General features: G+C 30.0%; 3 protein-coding genes and 1 non-coding gene across 4 annotated transcripts; all 4 read right to left on the bottom strand.

The window, feature by feature from the left end:
- Positions 1–1160: 1160 nt before the first annotated feature.
- Positions 1161–4729, bottom strand: LOC146530303 (uncharacterized). Its single transcript, XM_085200875.1, has 5 exons — positions 4467–4729; positions 3625–4158; positions 2852–2977; positions 2294–2416; positions 1161–1832 (listed from the first exon to the last, which is right to left on the bottom strand). Exons 1-5 carry the CDS (start codon positions 4584–4586, stop codon positions 1632–1634), a joined length of 1104 nt encoding a protein of 367 aa, XP_085057001.1. The 5' UTR covers positions 4587–4729; the 3' UTR covers positions 1161–1631.
- Positions 4730–5153: 424 nt separating this feature from the next.
- On the bottom strand, positions 5154–5237 carry TRNAL-UAA (transfer RNA leucine (anticodon UAA)). Its single transcript has one exon. It is a non-coding gene; the product is annotated as a tRNA-Leu (tRNA).
- A 2745-nt stretch (positions 5238–7982) lies between these two features.
- Positions 7983–12503, bottom strand: LOC146530301 (uncharacterized). Its single transcript, XM_085200877.1, has 6 exons — positions 12153–12503; positions 11570–11833; positions 11248–11406; positions 10853–10978; positions 10277–10399; positions 7983–8844 (listed from the first exon to the last, which is right to left on the bottom strand). The coding sequence occupies exons 1-6, from the start codon at positions 12360–12362 to the stop codon at positions 8641–8643; spliced, it is 1086 nt and encodes a 361-aa protein (XP_085057003.1). The 5' UTR covers positions 12363–12503; the 3' UTR covers positions 7983–8640.
- A 386-nt stretch (positions 12504–12889) lies between these two features.
- Positions 12890–17673, bottom strand: LOC146530300 (transmembrane emp24 domain-containing protein 5-like). The gene is made up of 5 exons (XM_085200890.1): positions 17308–17673; positions 16449–16625; positions 15667–15896; positions 15319–15376; positions 12890–14973 (listed from the first exon to the last, which is right to left on the bottom strand). The coding sequence occupies exons 1-5, from the start codon at positions 17446–17448 to the stop codon at positions 14893–14895; spliced, it is 687 nt and encodes a 228-aa protein (XP_085057016.1). The 5' UTR covers positions 17449–17673; the 3' UTR covers positions 12890–14892.
- Between the last annotated feature and the right edge of the window lie 61 nt (positions 17674–17734).

The following is a 17734-nucleotide window of genomic DNA, read 5'->3' as shown; positions in this document are numbered from 1 at the left end:
AGGACTAAGGTTTGATTCCCCTTTGGGGCAAACTTATCATATTGACATTTAAATAAAGTGTCATATATCGCTTTATTACTTAATTCGCAAACCAGCTAACTCCATAACATCCATAGTATCTGCATGAATTTTACAAAAAGTGCCAAAAACGTTGTTATTTTTTGTTTCCCTTATTAAAAGAAGTGATGATTGTTTTAAATATATTATCTATCAATATTCCTACAAGCTTCAAAATAGTCTTATGTCGATTTTAAGCAAACTCGTTTACTTTTCAAAGGCGATTTGAAATTGTTTTATTAATTTATTATTTGTTATTTAATTTTTTACTGATAATTTTTTTTTCTGTGACGTTTGAGTTCTGAGTGACTTAAGCGAAGTTCAGTTTAAATGTAGAACATCTCTATCTATATATATATAATTTTTGGTCGTGGTCAAAGATGTAAAAAGACATATATTATAAATGGATGTAATATGTTTATTAAAGTTTTATTTAAGTATTCCCAAAATTGGTGGTTTTATTTAATTGCGAGGCCAGTCGGAGTTTGGTTGTGGGTTCTATTCCTACTCAAGGAAATGAAATATTTAATGTTTCAATTTTCTTCGGTCTGGTGTCAAGGAAGCGGCGTTGAGTTCTGCCACTCAACACGCAATGCTTTCAGAATTCGCCGCAAAGTGAGGAACGGAGCTTCTTAACACCTTCTTCCCTCTGCCTACCCTGATGTGTGCGGGATACAGCGTGAAGCTGATTTATTAGATGGATTAGATTTTTACGAATGCAGGAGTTTAGGGTTTAGTTTAGGAGTTAAAATGTTTTTATGACATTTTATTAACTATATTTTAAAATTAGTAAAATGAACTTACACAATATAACTATTGAATATATTACAAAACAATAATATATTACAAAATATATATTATCAATACATAGTGTTACTATGTATTGATAATGTATATTATGTATTTGGTGGGAATAAATTATGTTAATTTACAAATATAAATAATAATTTCGGAAATACAAATAGAAGAAAATAAAGTGTAAACCGTTTTACCTGCATCTTCTTACTTAAACAAAAAAATCTTAATAAAAAGTCTGTTTATAATTCTTAAAAAATGAAAAGGAGATATAAAAAATATGATTATAACTACAAATAAAAGACTTATTACATTGATAATTATTTTTTTATTATATAAATAATAACATACCTAATTTAATTCTATATTACAATTTGTCTTTATAAAATATATAAAAAAAAATTAAGATGTTAAGAGAAAAAAATAATGGCAATTAAATATAATCATACATTTTGTATAAACTTCACGATGTTTCCCGCATGGCAGTAGTGTAGGCAGGGGGGACCTAGTATTGAGACATTCGGTTCCCCTCGCAAGTCGAGACATTGCGTGTTATTTGGAACTAAACTCCGCGCTTTATCTTACCGGATTGGGTAAATGAAAATTCATTATTTTCTATATAAGTTTTTTTTCTGTCAATATAATTTGTCTATGTATTTAGAAACGGTTACCATCGAATTTCTAGTAAAATGTCCTGAAAATTTCTCTATTATCCAAAATATTTTCTAGATACCTTAGAAAGTATATACGGGATACAGCGTGAAGCTAAACCAAAATAACTATATTTTAACCCTATTTATATAGGAATCGTGGGCTAAGTTTAGTCCATGGACTCTCTGCAAGTGTCTAGACACATTTCTTCGCCTCGCGAATGTGTTATCGCATATATTACACTTGTAAGTGTAGGGGGAAGGGCGGTGACGATTTTTGTGTATCCTCATAAGGGTAACCGATTTGAATCTGGCTGGGCATTGGTCGCACTATGGAATAAGAAAATAGAAAGAAAATTAAACTCGGCATTTTTGAATTCGTACCTTGGCTTGTAATAAATAAGCCTCTTTATACAAAAATGTATGTTTTTGGGTAAATATGCGAACAAAAACAAATTTTAATTAAAAAAAATATATATTTCTATGTTTCTTCATTATTTAATATTATAATGAAATTAGTCCATTGTGAATTAATGTGTCAGTCAGCGTCTGCGTGTTGACTATAAGCGGGATTGTGGGCTCGATCCGAATCAGAGGAATATTTATGAATAATTTCAAGGCCAAATTATACAAAGTGTTTATATAAATTGTACCCTGTGTTACTCTTGTGTATAAGTTATATTACAGGAAAGTTTCATCTAAATCAGTTCAGTAGTTTTTGCGTGAAAGTGTAACAAACGTCTATCTTTGCAAACATTCATATTTATAATATTAAAGTAGAATTTCCTTACCGGCACTGTTTTTTCGGGCAAATGTATTGCAACGTGTTGCAGATAACTGCTTTTTCTATGGAATCCGGCGTTACATTCTTTACAGACAAATGGTTTTTCACCAGTGTGAAGTCTTTCGTGGATCTTTAAATAACAAGAAAAAAAAGTACTAAAACAGTATTTTTGTTGTAAATATATTTGTTGATTTGAAATTTGAAAATAAATCATATAAAGGCAGTTGTGTGGTGTATATTGTCTACCACGTATCTTAAATATGAAGATATTAAATCAACTTAAAACATATTTTTTTGTAACTGCACCAGGGAAGGCAGAGAGATTCTAGTGTTAAGACACTCCGTTTCGCACGCACCACCGAATTCTCGAGACATTGCGTGTTGAGTGGTAGAACACAACGCCGCGCTTTGCCTTTATACCAGATTGAGGAACTATGGAGTTATTTTTTTATTATTTAGCCATAATTTTGTGTAAGTAAAAATCTGCAATCGTATCCACAACCGTTTACAGGCACACTCACACACTGTGCCACTGCGTCACGATTGCTTCATATATAGTATTTACCTTGACTTGTTCCGCGTTAGAGGCTTTATAATCGCAGAAGGAACATTTATCAGTTTTCTCATATCCATGTTTTGCTCTACAATGCATTAGAAGAAGTCTTCTGGTTATAAATTTCTTGCCGCAGTGCTAAAAATAAAGTTTTTTTTAAAATATATAATTGTAGAGTGCAAGGTGGGGAACGGAAATGTCTATTCGATACAGCGTGAATCTAAAAATATACCTATAGATTTTCATTTTACGCCGAAATCTCAAGGCATTGTGTGTTGAGTCTCGAATCCTCAAGACTCTCTCTCTCTCAAGGCATTGTGGCAGTACAGAACGCCGCGCTTTATCCTCCAAATGGATATCGAATCCTATCCTCTCCTGTCCTCTTATATCATTTTTTTTTATTTTTATAAGCATAAAAAAATATTAAACATTTATACTTATCTAATATGTATGTACATTGTACATAGGCCATTGTGGTAGCAGTGAGTACCACAGCGGTTGTGGTTTCAATCCCCACAAAAAAGGAAAAATTCCTCTCATTTCCCTGTTCTAGCAAAGTACAGGGTTGGAATACATTCAACATATAATGTCTAATTTGGATAAGAAAGAAATAAATTATTTTAATTTTCCGTTATGTCAACGCAAAGTTTAGCACGGCATTACGTTCAAAATGCAATATATCTTTAAGTGATAAACGGAAAACTGAGTATCTCAACACTAGGTTCCCTCTGCCTACCCTATTATACGCCAGATGCAGTATGAAATTAAAAAAAATCCGTACCAACCTCACAAACAACATCAAACCCAGTGTGAATCTTATAATGGTTTCTCAAAGACAATTTAGAAGTCAAAATCTTGTGACAATATTCACATTCTATTCTTTCTTTTTCCTTTTCCTTTGTTTCTTTACTTTTTCTTCTAATTTTAACACATTTTCTAGTTTTTTTACTTAATATTAATAAATTTATAGGTTTTTCATCAATTTTGGTTTGTTTATTATTAACAGTATTAATATTTATATCATTTTTATTTTCATTTTGTATTTTAGTATCATTTACTTCATTATTACTTTGTAAAGTATCTAATGTGATGTTATCATCATAATCTTTGAATTCATCATCTAAATAATCACTTATATCTATAGATATTGCATTCTCTTCAGTCTTAAAATCAATATTTTCAATTTTAATACCATTTGGTCTGTTTTCAAGTAATAATTTCTGAGATTCTTCACATTTTTTCCTAAATTTAATTGATTTATTTATAAAAGTGATGCATATTGAACATATTTGCTGTGGAAGTGAGTCATTTATTTCTACCTGTAAAAAATAAGAAAGCAAAATGTTACAATAAAAATAACATATTAAAAATTGATGACCAAGAACTATCTAAAAGATGAATGGCTTTGTAAATCTATAAGCCGCAAACTTTCAGAAACATACTATGAATGTAGCTCTAGTAAAATCGAATTTTAATTTGGTTACTAGAAGAGTGATTTATAATAAAATTAATAACATACAATCTATTGAAAATCCATGAAAGTGGAGAACGGAGTGCGAAAACACTGACTTCTCTACCCAGCTATATTAAAAAGATGAATGCATCTAAAAATTATTGCCATAAATACCTTTATACCGGCAATAAGATGAAGAATATTGGAATACTTTTCACTGTAATTTGGCAATAAAAACAATGGCTCGAGATTTTGATCACTTAAACAAGTCCTACAATAATTAAATATATTCATTTTGACACATAAATAGCAAAAATCTATAAATTTATTATATTTTAATAAATTTTAATGTAAATAAGCATATTTGTTTTTGTTTTGAAAACTCATTTATATGACAGATTCGGTCGCCTAGCTGCACCACAGATGAAAAATAAATTTTAAATTTAATTGATTTTGATTGTTCAGCTGTAAGGTATATTTTATAAATTATGTTAATTTTTTGTTTTGTATTATTCTGTTATAAAATATACGTTATAATAAATATTGCATACCTACATTAGCTTAAGACACGAAACATATGGACTGTGAAATTTAATCTGTAGTGCTAATTTATTTTGTATGAGTTATAAATTAAAGTATTATTAGAAGTATATATAGTATATTATGCTTAAACTCAGTTCAAATTATTGAATCAGTTTAAATTATTTATTCATAATTTTCACTTTAACCTCTTTTACATTATGAATATGTATGCCTCAAGTAACAAAGAGTATTAAGAAAAAAAAATAGATATAAAGCACTTCATCATGTACATTTACTTTTATATAAAACCAAATTATTCAATTAAATAAAAGAGACATTTGTCAGGTGTGGGGTTCGAACCCACGCTCCCTCTCGGGAACCAGAGCTTAAATCTGGCGCCTTAGACCACTCGGCCAACCTGACCATGACATACGTTATAAAATTAAAGAACATCTCTTACAACTATTATTAAAAATCACTTACAATTATGTAGTCAAAGTCGACTTTAAACGCGTCAAGTTGTGAATTCGATTTCCGCAGGGGTTGTTTTTAAGATTACTTGTTAGTTGTTATCAAAACTACTACTTCATCTATTATAGACTTATACTGTCTTGAACACTTGATTGTTCTATAGACAAGTATACAGAACTACCGACTAATACTAACATTCAAACTCTGCTTTAATCTGTGCTTATATACGTGTAGTTATTAAACAATTAAAATACATCACATGGTATCCAGAGTCATGAGAACACAATTTTATAACTCGGTGTAAATGAGCGTAAAGACATGAATATAGTTACTCTATTGTTTTTGATTTCAGCTTTATCTCTATCTACAGTGGGTAAAAAAAGTATTTGCACACCCTAATTTTTTGATGTTACATCTACAAAAAAACAGAATGCTTTAAGTTAATTATTGTATTTAATAGCTTAATCTATATATATTTCGAATTGGTTAATAAAATTTCTCAGAAAATAGAAATTAGAGAATGAGATGGAATAAACACATATTTTAAAGTCAAATAAGTATTTGCACACCAACCGGCTAGTACGTATTTTGTAAAAAAAAACAATAATAAATGAAAGAAAAGACACTTAATATTTTGTGTGCATTCCATTAGCATCAATGATGGCTTGCAATCTCCCTTGCATCGATTCCAATAATTTGGACGTTGTTTAAATCGAGATTTGAGCCCATTTCTCCACCAAAGCCCTTCAAATCATTTTTATTTAAAAATTTCATTTTCCTTAAATTTTAATCCAGCAGATGCCATGAATTTTCAATTGGGTGGATGTCTGGCGTTTATGGCGGAGTTTTCAGCATTCTACGGACATTGTATATCACCCATTCCTTAGGTTTTCATAGCTATGTTATTTTCATAGGTATGCTTACGATCATTGTTCTACTGAAAGTAGTATGTCTCACTTACACTTAATTTCGATGCGCTGCAAGATAAAATATCGCGCAACACTTTACCGTAATCTACTGCTTTCATTATTCCTTCGATAAAAGCCAAGTTTCCCACACCATTTGCTGTCATGCAGCCTCAAACCATCACGAGACCACCGCCGTATTTGACTGTACTATGCACATGTTTCGCCTGAAGTTCAGTATTTGGCTTGCGCCACACAAATGTTTGTCTGTCCGTTCCAAAAAGATAAAATTTGCTTTCGTCAGAAAAAAATAAAATTGTACCAAAATTCTAAAGGGGTATTTAAGTACTCTTTCGCGAAAGTTAATCTTTTTGCTATATTGCCATCACTTATGAAATAATTTTTCCTCGCTGTTTTGCTACGAAGACCACCATTACCCAGTACGTTTCTTACAGTTTGAGCACAGACAACTTTACCTGAACTTGACGCGATATCATTTGCTAAGCTTTGAGCGCTTGTAAATGGTTTATTTTGTACCGATTTTAAAATTTGTCGCCTTTCTCTCGCACTGAGCTTCTTCGGAAGAACGGACCTTTCCTTATTTTCAACACTACCCATTTCTTCTCGGTTTTTTATAATTTACTACACAGCCGAGTAATTTAACTTTAAATTTGACCTGATTTGGCGATAACTTCTCCCCACAGGCAGCCACACAGTGCCTGCATATTTTCAGGGACAGAGTACCCTCTTCCCTACCCACCCGGTGTCGCTGTAAAGGCCAGCAAGGCTAACAGCATTAAAGTCAAGTCCAAAAAAAAAAAAAAAAGCGATAACTTCAACCTTCATTACGGAGTAAAATAATTTCTTCACGCGTCGATAACGACAGTTCAAATTCTTTCGGCATATTGGCTTCAAGATTTTTTCTGAACACTAAACAAATGTCTCGTTGTTAGAATACGTTTCCCGATGTTCACATGTATACATACAATGTTCACATTTTACCTAAAGTGACAAAATGTCGCGGGAATAACATTGTATCTAGGGAATGGTTAGTGTGCAAATACTTATTTGACTTTAAAAAAAGTGTTTTTACCATCTAATTTTTTTATTTCTGTTTTCTAAGAATTTTTAATAATCAATTCTAAATATGTATAGATTAAGCTATTAAATACAATAATTAACTGAAATCATTCTGTTTTTCTTGATGTAACTTCAAAAAAATTAGGTGTGCAAATACTTTTTTTACCCACTGTATATCCGCTGCCCCAACCGGTCTCGCTGTAAAAGCCAATAGGGCATAACAGCATTAACCTCACGTTCGAAAAAAAAATATCCGCTGAAATTATTAAATTCCACCATATTAAAGATTATGCCAGCGAGTGAGACAATATTATAGGTTTGGTTCCTAGACGGATAAATATTTATATATTTTTTTGGCTACACGCTGTATCCCGCATATAGCAGGGTCGGCAGAGGTAAATTAGTATTAAGACAATCCGTTCCATATTTTCCGCCGAATTATCGAGACAATGCATACTAATTGGCAGAACTTAACTCCTTTCTTTGTCTTGTTACCAGAGCTAGGTTTTCCTATCAATCGGGAGATCAATTATTTAATATTTTCTTTGAGTGCGAATCGAACCCGCTGTCACGTTTACGTATGACGGACGTGACGGATGGATTACGTAATGGATTTTATTCCATAAAATCCCAAACTTTTTCTTTCTATTTACAAATATTTATTTTGTTTAATAAAAAAATTAGAGGTAAAACCAAATAAAACGTCGTAAATATATTTATGATTTTAATTATATATAATAACTTAATTCTATTGCTAATAATAAATGAGATGCTATCCCTTATTTTATAAACAGTATTAAATATACGTATTTACAAAAATATTATTATTAATACCATAGCAATTATCAAAAGAACAAGTCCTATTATAGAGGTTACAATAAATACGAATAGATCGGGAAACTCCTTGTTCTGATTGATAGGATGTTCATATGCAGATCTGAAATCCACACTGTGATATCTGACATTCACAACTGTAATTTTACATCCACACGTGATCCAAGTTCCACACGTGTGACCAAATATCCACACATGTCATCTGACGTCCACACATGTGATCTGACTTCTCACCTCACATGCTTCGTCCGTCGTGTGTCTGTCCGTTTGGAATATTATCAGCGTTCTAGTTGTTTGCGTTTCATATATTTTTTATGTTTTGATGGCAATTATTTTACACACAATTAAATATATGCCATCTAACTATTCACTAGGCCATTAAATTATATTCAATAATTACATCATAATTTTACATAATAAAAAGCTGAAGCGAATATAATTTATATGAGCATCTAATTTGATATTTACAAAAAAATGTTGCATACCAAAGTTGGCATAATAAAAAAAACACAAAAATTTTAACTGGACACCTCAAACTAAATTTGTACCCTCACAATCGGTCCTTGTTGTTCATCTGGTACCCCGTGAACCCTTCGAGTGTGGGCTCTAACTTTATTAGGTTTTTCGAATCTGTGGTCACATATACTGCACAGATAACCATAACGTTTGCCGGTGTGCGCATTATGTTTATGTATTTGTAGGAATTTGCGTGATTTTAGCCGTTTTGGACATAAGTCGCACTGTGTGGGAAGAAAGAATGACGAATTAGAATTGGACAAACAACGATTATGGGGTTCGATTCCTACCTAGGTAAATGAATTATTTTCATTTCTTTTCTCTAGTAACAAGACAAAGCGGGACGTTGATTTCCGCCATTCAACTCAACTATATGATAGCGTAATATGGCTAAAAAAGCGATCTCTTTTTAATGGAATATTTAAGTTTATTTTAAACTAGCGGACGCGCGCAGCTTCGCTTGCGTATATAGGGGTGAATTTTAATAAACCATGAAACATTTGTTCAATGAAATATTTTTAAGAGTCTAAATTTCAAATTTTATAAAAATCGGTGGTGATTTGAAGATTTTTCCATACAAACTTTCAACCCTTTATTTACACCCCTAGGGGATGAATTAAAATAAACCACGAAACATCTGTTCGATGGTATATTTTTAAGAGTCTATGTTTAAAATTTTATAAAAATCGGTGGCGATTTAAAGATTTTTTCATACAAACTTTCAAACCCTTATTTGCACCCCTAGGGAATGAATTAAAATAAACCACAAAACATGTGTTCAATGAAATATTTTTAAGAGTCTAAGTTTCGATTTTTATAAAAATCGGTGGGGATTTAAAGATTTTTCCATAAAAACTTTCAACCCCTTATTTGCACCCTTAGGAGGAGAATTCTAGAAAACGATGAAATACGTGTTCAATTAAATACTTTCAAAAATCTAAATTTCAAATTTTATAAAAATCGGTGCCGATTTAAAATTTTTTCCATACAAACTTTCCACCCCTATTTCACCCCTTTAGAGTTATAATTTTACAAAATCCCTTCTTAGTGGATGTCCAGATTACGAAAGTAAACATCTGTCCAAATGTCACATTTCTACCATCAGCGGTTACGGCTGTGCGCGCGTCTTACCTCAGTCAGTGAGGACAAGTCCTTTTATATATTTTTAAATATTAGTCTCAGTGTAATTTTTAGGAAAAACAATTTTACAAATAAATTACCAATTCATTAAATTGTTTTCTTAATATGTATTTTTTTCTTTTATAAATTTTAAATAATCAAGAACTAACAATACAGTTTTATGTTTATAATAAAAAAAGGCATTATTATTTTATGTAAAGGTAATTTGTAAATAATATATAATCATTATTCAATTAAAATACAGATTAAAAAAATACATTTATATGTTAAAAAAACAGTAATGTATCGATGGTAATAAATTCGATTCCTCGGAAAATGGTTATATTTAAAATTATTTGTTCCACTTTCACGAAAGGACTACTGAACAGATTTAGATGAAATTGTACAATAATATAGCTTGTATATCATAATAACTCACAGGCTACAATTTATATAATCATTTTGTATAATTTGACTATAACAAAAATAGCTTTAAGAGGACGAAGTCACAGGTGGGTAGCTTGTTCATCCACTTACCTGAAAATTCCTCTCAGGCAAATGTATAGCTATATGCTGAACTAAATTCGACCGCCTATGGAAGGTTGCTCCACAATGATCACAAACGTATGGCCTTTCACCCGTGTGACGTCGTTCGTGTATCTTTAGTAAGAGAAAGAGTTAGAGGGAGATTGCTATTATTTAAGAATGCATGTTTGCAGAATATTAATAATCATAAGCTTTAATCCAAAGGCCTTAAATTTTGTTTCAAAATATTAAAAGTATAATTATAAAACATATTTTAATTTTCCCTTGAAAATCTAATAATATAAGCCAATATTACTTGTTTCTTGTTCTCTTGTCTAACCAAAAGGGGATAATAAAAATATATTAAATATGAGCATTACTTCATGGGTGGGTTGAACCTACAACCACTGTCTATAGTATAATTTATTGATTCTGATTGATGAAATTTCTCATTATTTGCTTAAAATAATTTAATAGCTTAAACAAAATGTCGCTTCTTGCACTAGCAATACTGTTGTATCTTGCTTTTCTTGTTTTCAAACAATTTCAAGAAAACACAAATTAACTAATTTTCTACTACTTACTAACCGTCAATGCCTCTTTAGTGGCCGAACTATATTCACAATATGCACATTTGTGTATTCTTCCAAGGCCGTGTCTTGCTCTTTTGTGTTCTTGCAATTGATTGTTGTTGCGACAGCGTTTGCCACATGACTATGAAAATCAATATTATTTTGTTTTTTAATTTATTTTTCAAGTTTTATGCAACTTCCCCAGTAAAGCATGATAGCTATAGAAAATCCAGCATTAAGATTTTAATATTAAATAAATTCTCGAAAGTACCGTCGAAGATTTGTGGCCACTAAAATTCACTAAATTTCCTTTGCCTACCGTGCTATATGTGGGGCATATGTTCTAAATAATAAAAAATAGGCAAAAAATAAAAAACGGAGAACTAGTTCACTAACTTTAACCATACTTACCTCACAAACATAATAATTAGTATGAAATCTCATATGTGCTTTGTAAGTAGCACGCATTCTGAATTCTTTATTGCATGTATTGCATTTGTATGGTGAAGTGAGGGGGATCCTTTCCCGTTTACTTTTATCTTGTAAGGTGCTCACATTTAAAATTTGTTCCTGTAATAAAAAAAAAAATTTAGGTGTTTTTTAAAAATTAAAATTATTATTAATTTACTAAATGATAATAAATTTGCTTACACAAGACCGTCGTGGCGCAGGGGTACAAACTATAGATATTTTAAATATATTTTCGTATATAATAAAATAATAACTACAATACCTCATGCTCATCATCAACTTTTGGCTTTACATCAAACTTGTTCAAGGGAACCAAATTATTTTCAATTTTCTCATAATTTAGTTCATATTTTGTAACTTTTTTTGTTTCTTTCGGTTTTAGTAATCTCTTTCTTGTTTTTCCATATGCTATATTGAGTAAAGCTCTTTCAGTTTTTTTACTTGTTCTTCTAAACTGTAATGCAAGTTGAATTGTTTCAATGCATTGTTTGCATATCCTTTGTGATAGCCCATCATTTGCTTTTATCTGTAATAATTGATTTAATATATCCATGTTTAATAAGTAAATAATCTATACATATTATAAAATTGTAACTGTTTACTGCCTGTACATGGAAGATATAGGACTATACCTGTTATTAATGTTATAAGTATTAAAAATATTGCTTTACATTTTATTGTTATTATTTATTCGTTATTATAAATTAAAACCAAACTACAAGAACCAAATAACTCTACCAAATTAAGTATTACAACTACAACAAAATTACCAATCCTGAGCCTTTATTTAAATTTTAAATAATTTAAAAGTACTTAATATTTCAAATATACTATAAATAACAGACCTCCAAGCCAGTCACAAGATGTAGGTCTTCCGACCGTTTTTTCTCAGTATCTTTATTAAAAAATATAGGAACCAAATCCTCTGTATTTAAACATGTCCTGCAATAATCGTCCTCTATAATCCTCTTCTCAGGTCTTATAGTTTTATTTGTTTTAATAAGACACCGCCTTCGAGCCGCCATTCGGTTCATCAATAGAAATAACGGTACCATTTTAGTTTTGCTGCCATTTATTGCACATGAAACATATTTTATAATTCATCTTTTTATGAAATTTACTTAGGTTTATTTATAATATTACTCTTTTAAAACGAATTGTAAATGTTTCAAAACAATGAATATTTGACATCAGATAAAAAGTTGCCAGAATGAAAAATAAAGATGTCTAATTTTTGTTAAAAATAAATCAAATTAAAATATTTAGTTGGTTAAATAAAGCGGGGCCATACCTATACACAAATAGTTAATAATAAAACATTTTAAATATATATTACACAAGAAGATTAGTTCAACGCGAATTAAGAAAGTTTAGCATTTTTACTAAATGGCACTTTATTTCCTTACAATTTGAAAAATGATGAAATCTGCAAATAAATACATCTATATAATATTTAAATGTTATGCTACATTGTCATTAAACGATATTAACCAATGGAAGTCATTCAGATTCAACCGGCCCGTTTACAGCCAAACTTTTTCCCACTGCGACACAACGATTTCTAACTAATGAAACAAAAATGTATTTAAGAAATCTTTATTTTATCATTATCTACATTTCTATTTACAATATTTTTTAAAACTTTTTTTAAGCCCATTTTCGTATTTATTATCTTTTCACAATATTATCATTCTACTGAACACTTTGGATACAAAAATATAAAAAGGAACAAACATTTCCGAAATTCAACCTGTACCTTTTTTGCAAAATATCTTTCTACATAGTATAAAACAAAGTCGCTTCCCAGTGATGTACTTACTACACTTAAATCATTCAAACTACGTATTCAATAGGAAGGTGTATGACATTGATATGTATAATACGTATATCAAAGACGATAAGTCGTGGTCGCCCTGAATTTAGGCTTTTTAAACTTACAACAATATACACTCGGAATTTTAACGAACATTAGTTCTTTCATAAAAAAAATATTATGGCAAGAAAAAAAATATTCTAATATCTTTGGTATTACACCTACCATTACTTATAGAAACCCGATTACCCGGCCCTTAGTTATACGGATTCACTATTATCCGGACTAGCAACCGCGACTACTTATATAAATATAATTAGTCGCGGTTATCTTGTGTATAGTATTTTGGAAAAGGTATCTCTTAATAATTTCTTAATAAACATAGATTTTCGTTGATATGTATTAGTTATTGTCTTAATAAATACATAATAACATATCCACAAAATCTGCGTTTCTTCATACATTCGCTTATCCGAATGTCTAACTGATTAGTCCGGTTAAAAGAGTTAAAATACAATAGTATTTGATTTAAAAAGTTATTTTTTTTGTAGTTAGTACAATGAATAGGCAGAAAAATCTAGTGTTCATTTCATTTTCCAATCTCTACACATTTACAAAACAACGTTGAAAAAAATATATATTAACAAACAAAGAAAAAAATATATAATGAGATTCGAGTACAATATAATTTTTGTAAATTATATAATTCAATGGGAAAACATGTATATAATGACAATAACCCAAGACATAATTATTACACACGAAATATCCTACTAACATTATGAATGTGAAATTTTGTGAGGATGGATATTTTTGAGAGATGAAACTTTATAGTAATATAGCTTATTCACCTGAATAACAAACAGGTTTACTATATATATAAAACTATATATATATATAGTATACTTTTTCTATAATTTCGCTATAATATAACAACAATTTTAAGCGGGGGTAGCCGCGTTTCGGCCGCTTGTATAATATATAATTACTACAACTCAAGAATTTAAATTATAAAGAAATGAAATATTGAAAAATAAAATTTATACATACTCAAGATATACGCTAAAATTCCCCACGCATTTAAATTTTTGCCCAAATTTCACAGATGATAATGTAGTGTTAAGACACCCGTATTAGAGACATTACTTTTCGAGTGGCGGAACTCAACGTTGCATTTTGTATACATACCTGTGCGAGAAAATGCAAATAATACATCCCCTGAGTGAACTCGACCATTATGTTTACAGTCACCATTGCGACATCATAATATTTTTTAGTGAATGTTTTATTTAATAAAGAACATATCTATCAATATATAATAAAAATAGAATAAGCAAACCTTTTTAAAAGCTAATGATATTATATAAATTATCTATATCTAGAAAATAATATTTAAAAAAACGGTTAATTATTTTTAAACTATTTTTTGTAATATTATTTTGTAAGAGGTATTAACTGGTATTGACATTTGTGCACTTTTTTGTTAATTAAAAATATGTATAATCAAGTTACAGTTAAATATTTTTTCATTAGTATTATATGAAGAAAAATCAGTCAATTATTTCGCTCCGTCAGATTGTAGGCATCAACCCAAATTATATTTAAAAAAACATTGACATTGAAAAAATATTTTCAAAACAGAATTACTACAAAAACGTTTTGTGCTATAATCATATATTACAAAATAATATTATATAATAAGAAAAATAACTATTTTTATGTATTTTATAATTATATTATTTTTTAACTGTAAGTTGATTTCAGACTTAGTTTTATTGTGACATAAAATTTGGTACCATTTTTTTAAAATTTCTTCCGCTTGAGTCTTCAAATAGACTTTTGAGGAAATATACCTGCAATAAAATGATAAATTAAAACAATAAACGACTATTTTTATTATTATTATTTTAAATATGCTTATATCTTGAGATATGAGATACATAAATATAGATCAGTCATGTTCTTCTACTGATGATATGTATATTAATTATTTTTCAGCTTCACCCAGTTATGTTAATAAATCTTTATGTTGTCTATTTTCTGCCAAATATACCACTAGATACCTTCCAATCAGGGCTTCCGCCTACAAGCAACTGTTCCTGTTTGAGACAATTCTACTGCTTTTATTGTCATTTTCAACTAAATCACTTTTACACGAGTATGCTAACAATATTAATATTAACAAAAATATGACATACCTGTGTAATACCAACAACCAACATTAAAATAATTTGTCCAAGAGACCATTTCATGACTCTGAAACAAAAAAAATATAAATTACATTCTCAGTCATTCATAAATTTATGATTATCAAAGACCGCACTTTGTTTATATAAGCAATTTGACTAAGAAAGTATAAATGTTTTAAATATAAAGCTGTTAAAGTAATTATTTTGTTAAGTATTTTGCCCCAGGCGCGAATTAAGCTCGCTACGCCACTTGGTGACGATGACGCTATCCCAGGTCAACAGCAGTAAAGCCAAGTCGAAAAAAAAACAAATGGCAATGAAATGACAATCTAAAAAAAAATTACAAAAAACACTAACTTTGTACACATCTCCTCTGCAAGGTTTCGGTCCCTGGCCTCGTGCGCGGAGACCAGCTCTTGCAGCCGACGCGCCGCAGACACACTGTCCCTCACCCGTGTAATGGACTCGGATATATCTTTGACCTTCATCATGTATGTCTCTGCTGCGTTGCCTAACTCCATTTCCTTATCATCGTCATAATCTTTCTCGCTGGTTTCTTCATTTTCTATCATTAAATCAAAGAAGACCTGAAAAAAAATTAAGAAAATTATTTGCATTATTATTTATTTATTGAGGTTGTTGTGGCGCAAGGACACAAGTGTGTACGCAACAGTAAACGCAACGCGACAACTATGAGTTTGATTTCCACTTGGGGTAATGAAATATTTAGTATAGAAAATATTTTTGGTACTTTATTATGCCTTACTGTGATAACGAAGCAAAGTGTAGCATTTATTTAGGCAACAAGTAATGTTCTCCCGCAATGTAAAAAATAAATAATGGAAGTTATTAAGATTATTATTTAAGGTTTGGCAACATTAAGAGTATATATCAGGGTAGGAATACTAAGGTTTTGATATAAAATTGGCACATTTCTCTATGTTGCTGTAATTTGAGGTTTATGACTAAGCATCATGGTCATAGCATCAATATAATGGAAATGTCATATATTCACTGATCTATTCTCGCAAAATAAATTCCGCCATTCAATGCACAATGTCTTGAATTTGGACAGATATTGGAGAACAGAGTATCTTAACACTAGATGAAGCAGAAGCTGAAAAAAATAAACAACTTACAGTCTTCTCACTAAAGGTGCTAAAAGTGTTATCAAAACAAAATCTGTAATCCCCCTCCAATATAGATACATGTCTGTGTGCATTTTCAGGTTTTTTGTAATCTGTTACAATAGATCTTCCTACTGGATCTGTTAATTGAAAAGATATATCCAGCTCACCATGTGAAGCATCAATGACCTTAAAAATATATGTTTAGTTACTTTTTAAGAACATCTTTCAACTTCAGTTAATGAATGACAATGAACAATATGTATACTATATTTTATAATGTTGTTTTGGTGGTGAATAGAGTCCAAAAATTATAATAATATTTGCAGAGTTTCTATATAATAAGCTATATTTTTTTAGCTTCATGCTGTGTCTCAAACATATCAGAGTAGGTGGAGGAAACCAGGAAACCTAGTGCTAAACACTACATTGCTTATTAAGGCACTTTATAATGAATTTAAATTCAATTTAATAATAGTGGGTGAATGTATCCAGTAATAAATTAAGGGAAATCATTTAGACAAAAAAAAAGTTAAAAGTGTGACATTCAACTCTGCCTGAACTGAACATTCAATATCTCAAATTTCTCAAATTTAGACAGGAGATCAGTGTCTTAGCACTATGTTCTGTGTGCGTACTCTGACATGTGGGTGAAGCTGAAGAAATAGAATCATCATACATACAAGAATAATAATGTAAACATCAAAATTGTCCTAAATATTTATCATTTTCCCTTAATTTAAATAAACAGTTAAATTAAATGAATCAGCATGAAAATAAATCATTTAATTAAAATGAAACTCAATATTTAGGAAATCAATTTTGCCTAGCGTTTACTATTAATTTAGTAAGCTTAAAAAGCATATATTACCTGATATTCTATATCAATAACCTCCTTTAAAGACACCTTCTGGTAGAAACATTCCATTTTACCAGCTTGTACCGGAAAAGTCATATCTTTCTCAAAAGCGTACACTATGCTAAATATAGTAGTTAAAAATAAATAACGCATATTAGTTACTTCTCTTATTTATTTTTACACAAATTGTAATTTTCAAAGTACGCAATGCTATTCTTATTTCTTTTATAGAAATATGTTAAATTAAATGAACGCAATAAGTAAGTGATGGCTTTGGTATTTATTTAATTTAAAATTAACTAATTTCAAGAATACCGCATACTATTTATAATTTTTGGGTGACTGTCAATCCTTGCTGTCAATGTCAATGTCAAATGAAATATGGGTTCATGGCGGGATACGACAAGTTAAACATACGTTTAGGATTTTTATTTTATTA

Source organism: Heliconius melpomene, chromosome 17 (assembly GCF_056956725.1).
Source record: "Heliconius melpomene rosina isolate 202511_hmr_F chromosome 17, ASM5695672v1, whole genome shotgun sequence".
Classification (NCBI taxonomy): domain Eukaryota; kingdom Metazoa; phylum Arthropoda; class Insecta; order Lepidoptera; family Nymphalidae; genus Heliconius; species Heliconius melpomene.
The sequence above is the reverse complement of the archived record's forward strand: the minus strand, read 5'-3'. Positions and strand labels throughout refer to the sequence as shown.

Bases quoted from the DNA above. Each gene is read 5' to 3' on its own strand.
- LOC146530303 (XM_085200875.1), bottom strand. From the start codon at position 4,586: ATGAATATATTTAATTATTGTAGGACTTGTTTAAGTGATCAAAATCTC. The intron at 4,159-4,466 runs GTATTTATGGCA...TATTTTTTACAG, and splicing joins ATCTTATTGCCGGTATAAAG to GTAGAAATAAATGACTCACT. The intron at 2,417-2,851 runs GTAAATACTATA...TGTTATTTAAAG, and splicing joins CTAACGCGGAACAAGTCAAG to ATCCACGAAAGACTTCACAC.
- LOC146530301 (XM_085200877.1), bottom strand. From the start codon at position 12,362: ATGGTACCGTTATTTCTATTGATGAACCGAATGGCGGCTCGAAGGCGG. The intron at 10,979-11,247 runs GTAAGTATGGTT...TGATTTTCATAG, and splicing joins CTAATTATTATGTTTGTGAG to TCATGTGGCAAACGCTGTCG. The intron at 10,400-10,852 runs GTTAGTAAGTAG...CTCTTACTAAAG, and splicing joins CCACTAAAGAGGCATTGACG to ATACACGAACGACGTCACAC.
- LOC146530300 (XM_085200890.1), bottom strand. From the start codon at position 17,448: ATGCGTTATTTATTTTTAACTACTATATTTAGCATAGTGTACGCTTTT. The intron at 16,626-17,307 runs GTAATATATGCT...TATATTTTTAAG, and splicing joins TTATTGATATAGAATATCAG to GTCATTGATGCTTCACATGG. The intron at 15,897-16,448 runs GTAAGTTGTTTA...ATTTTTTTTCAG, and splicing joins GCACCTTTAGTGAGAAGACT to GTCTTCTTTGATTTAATGAT.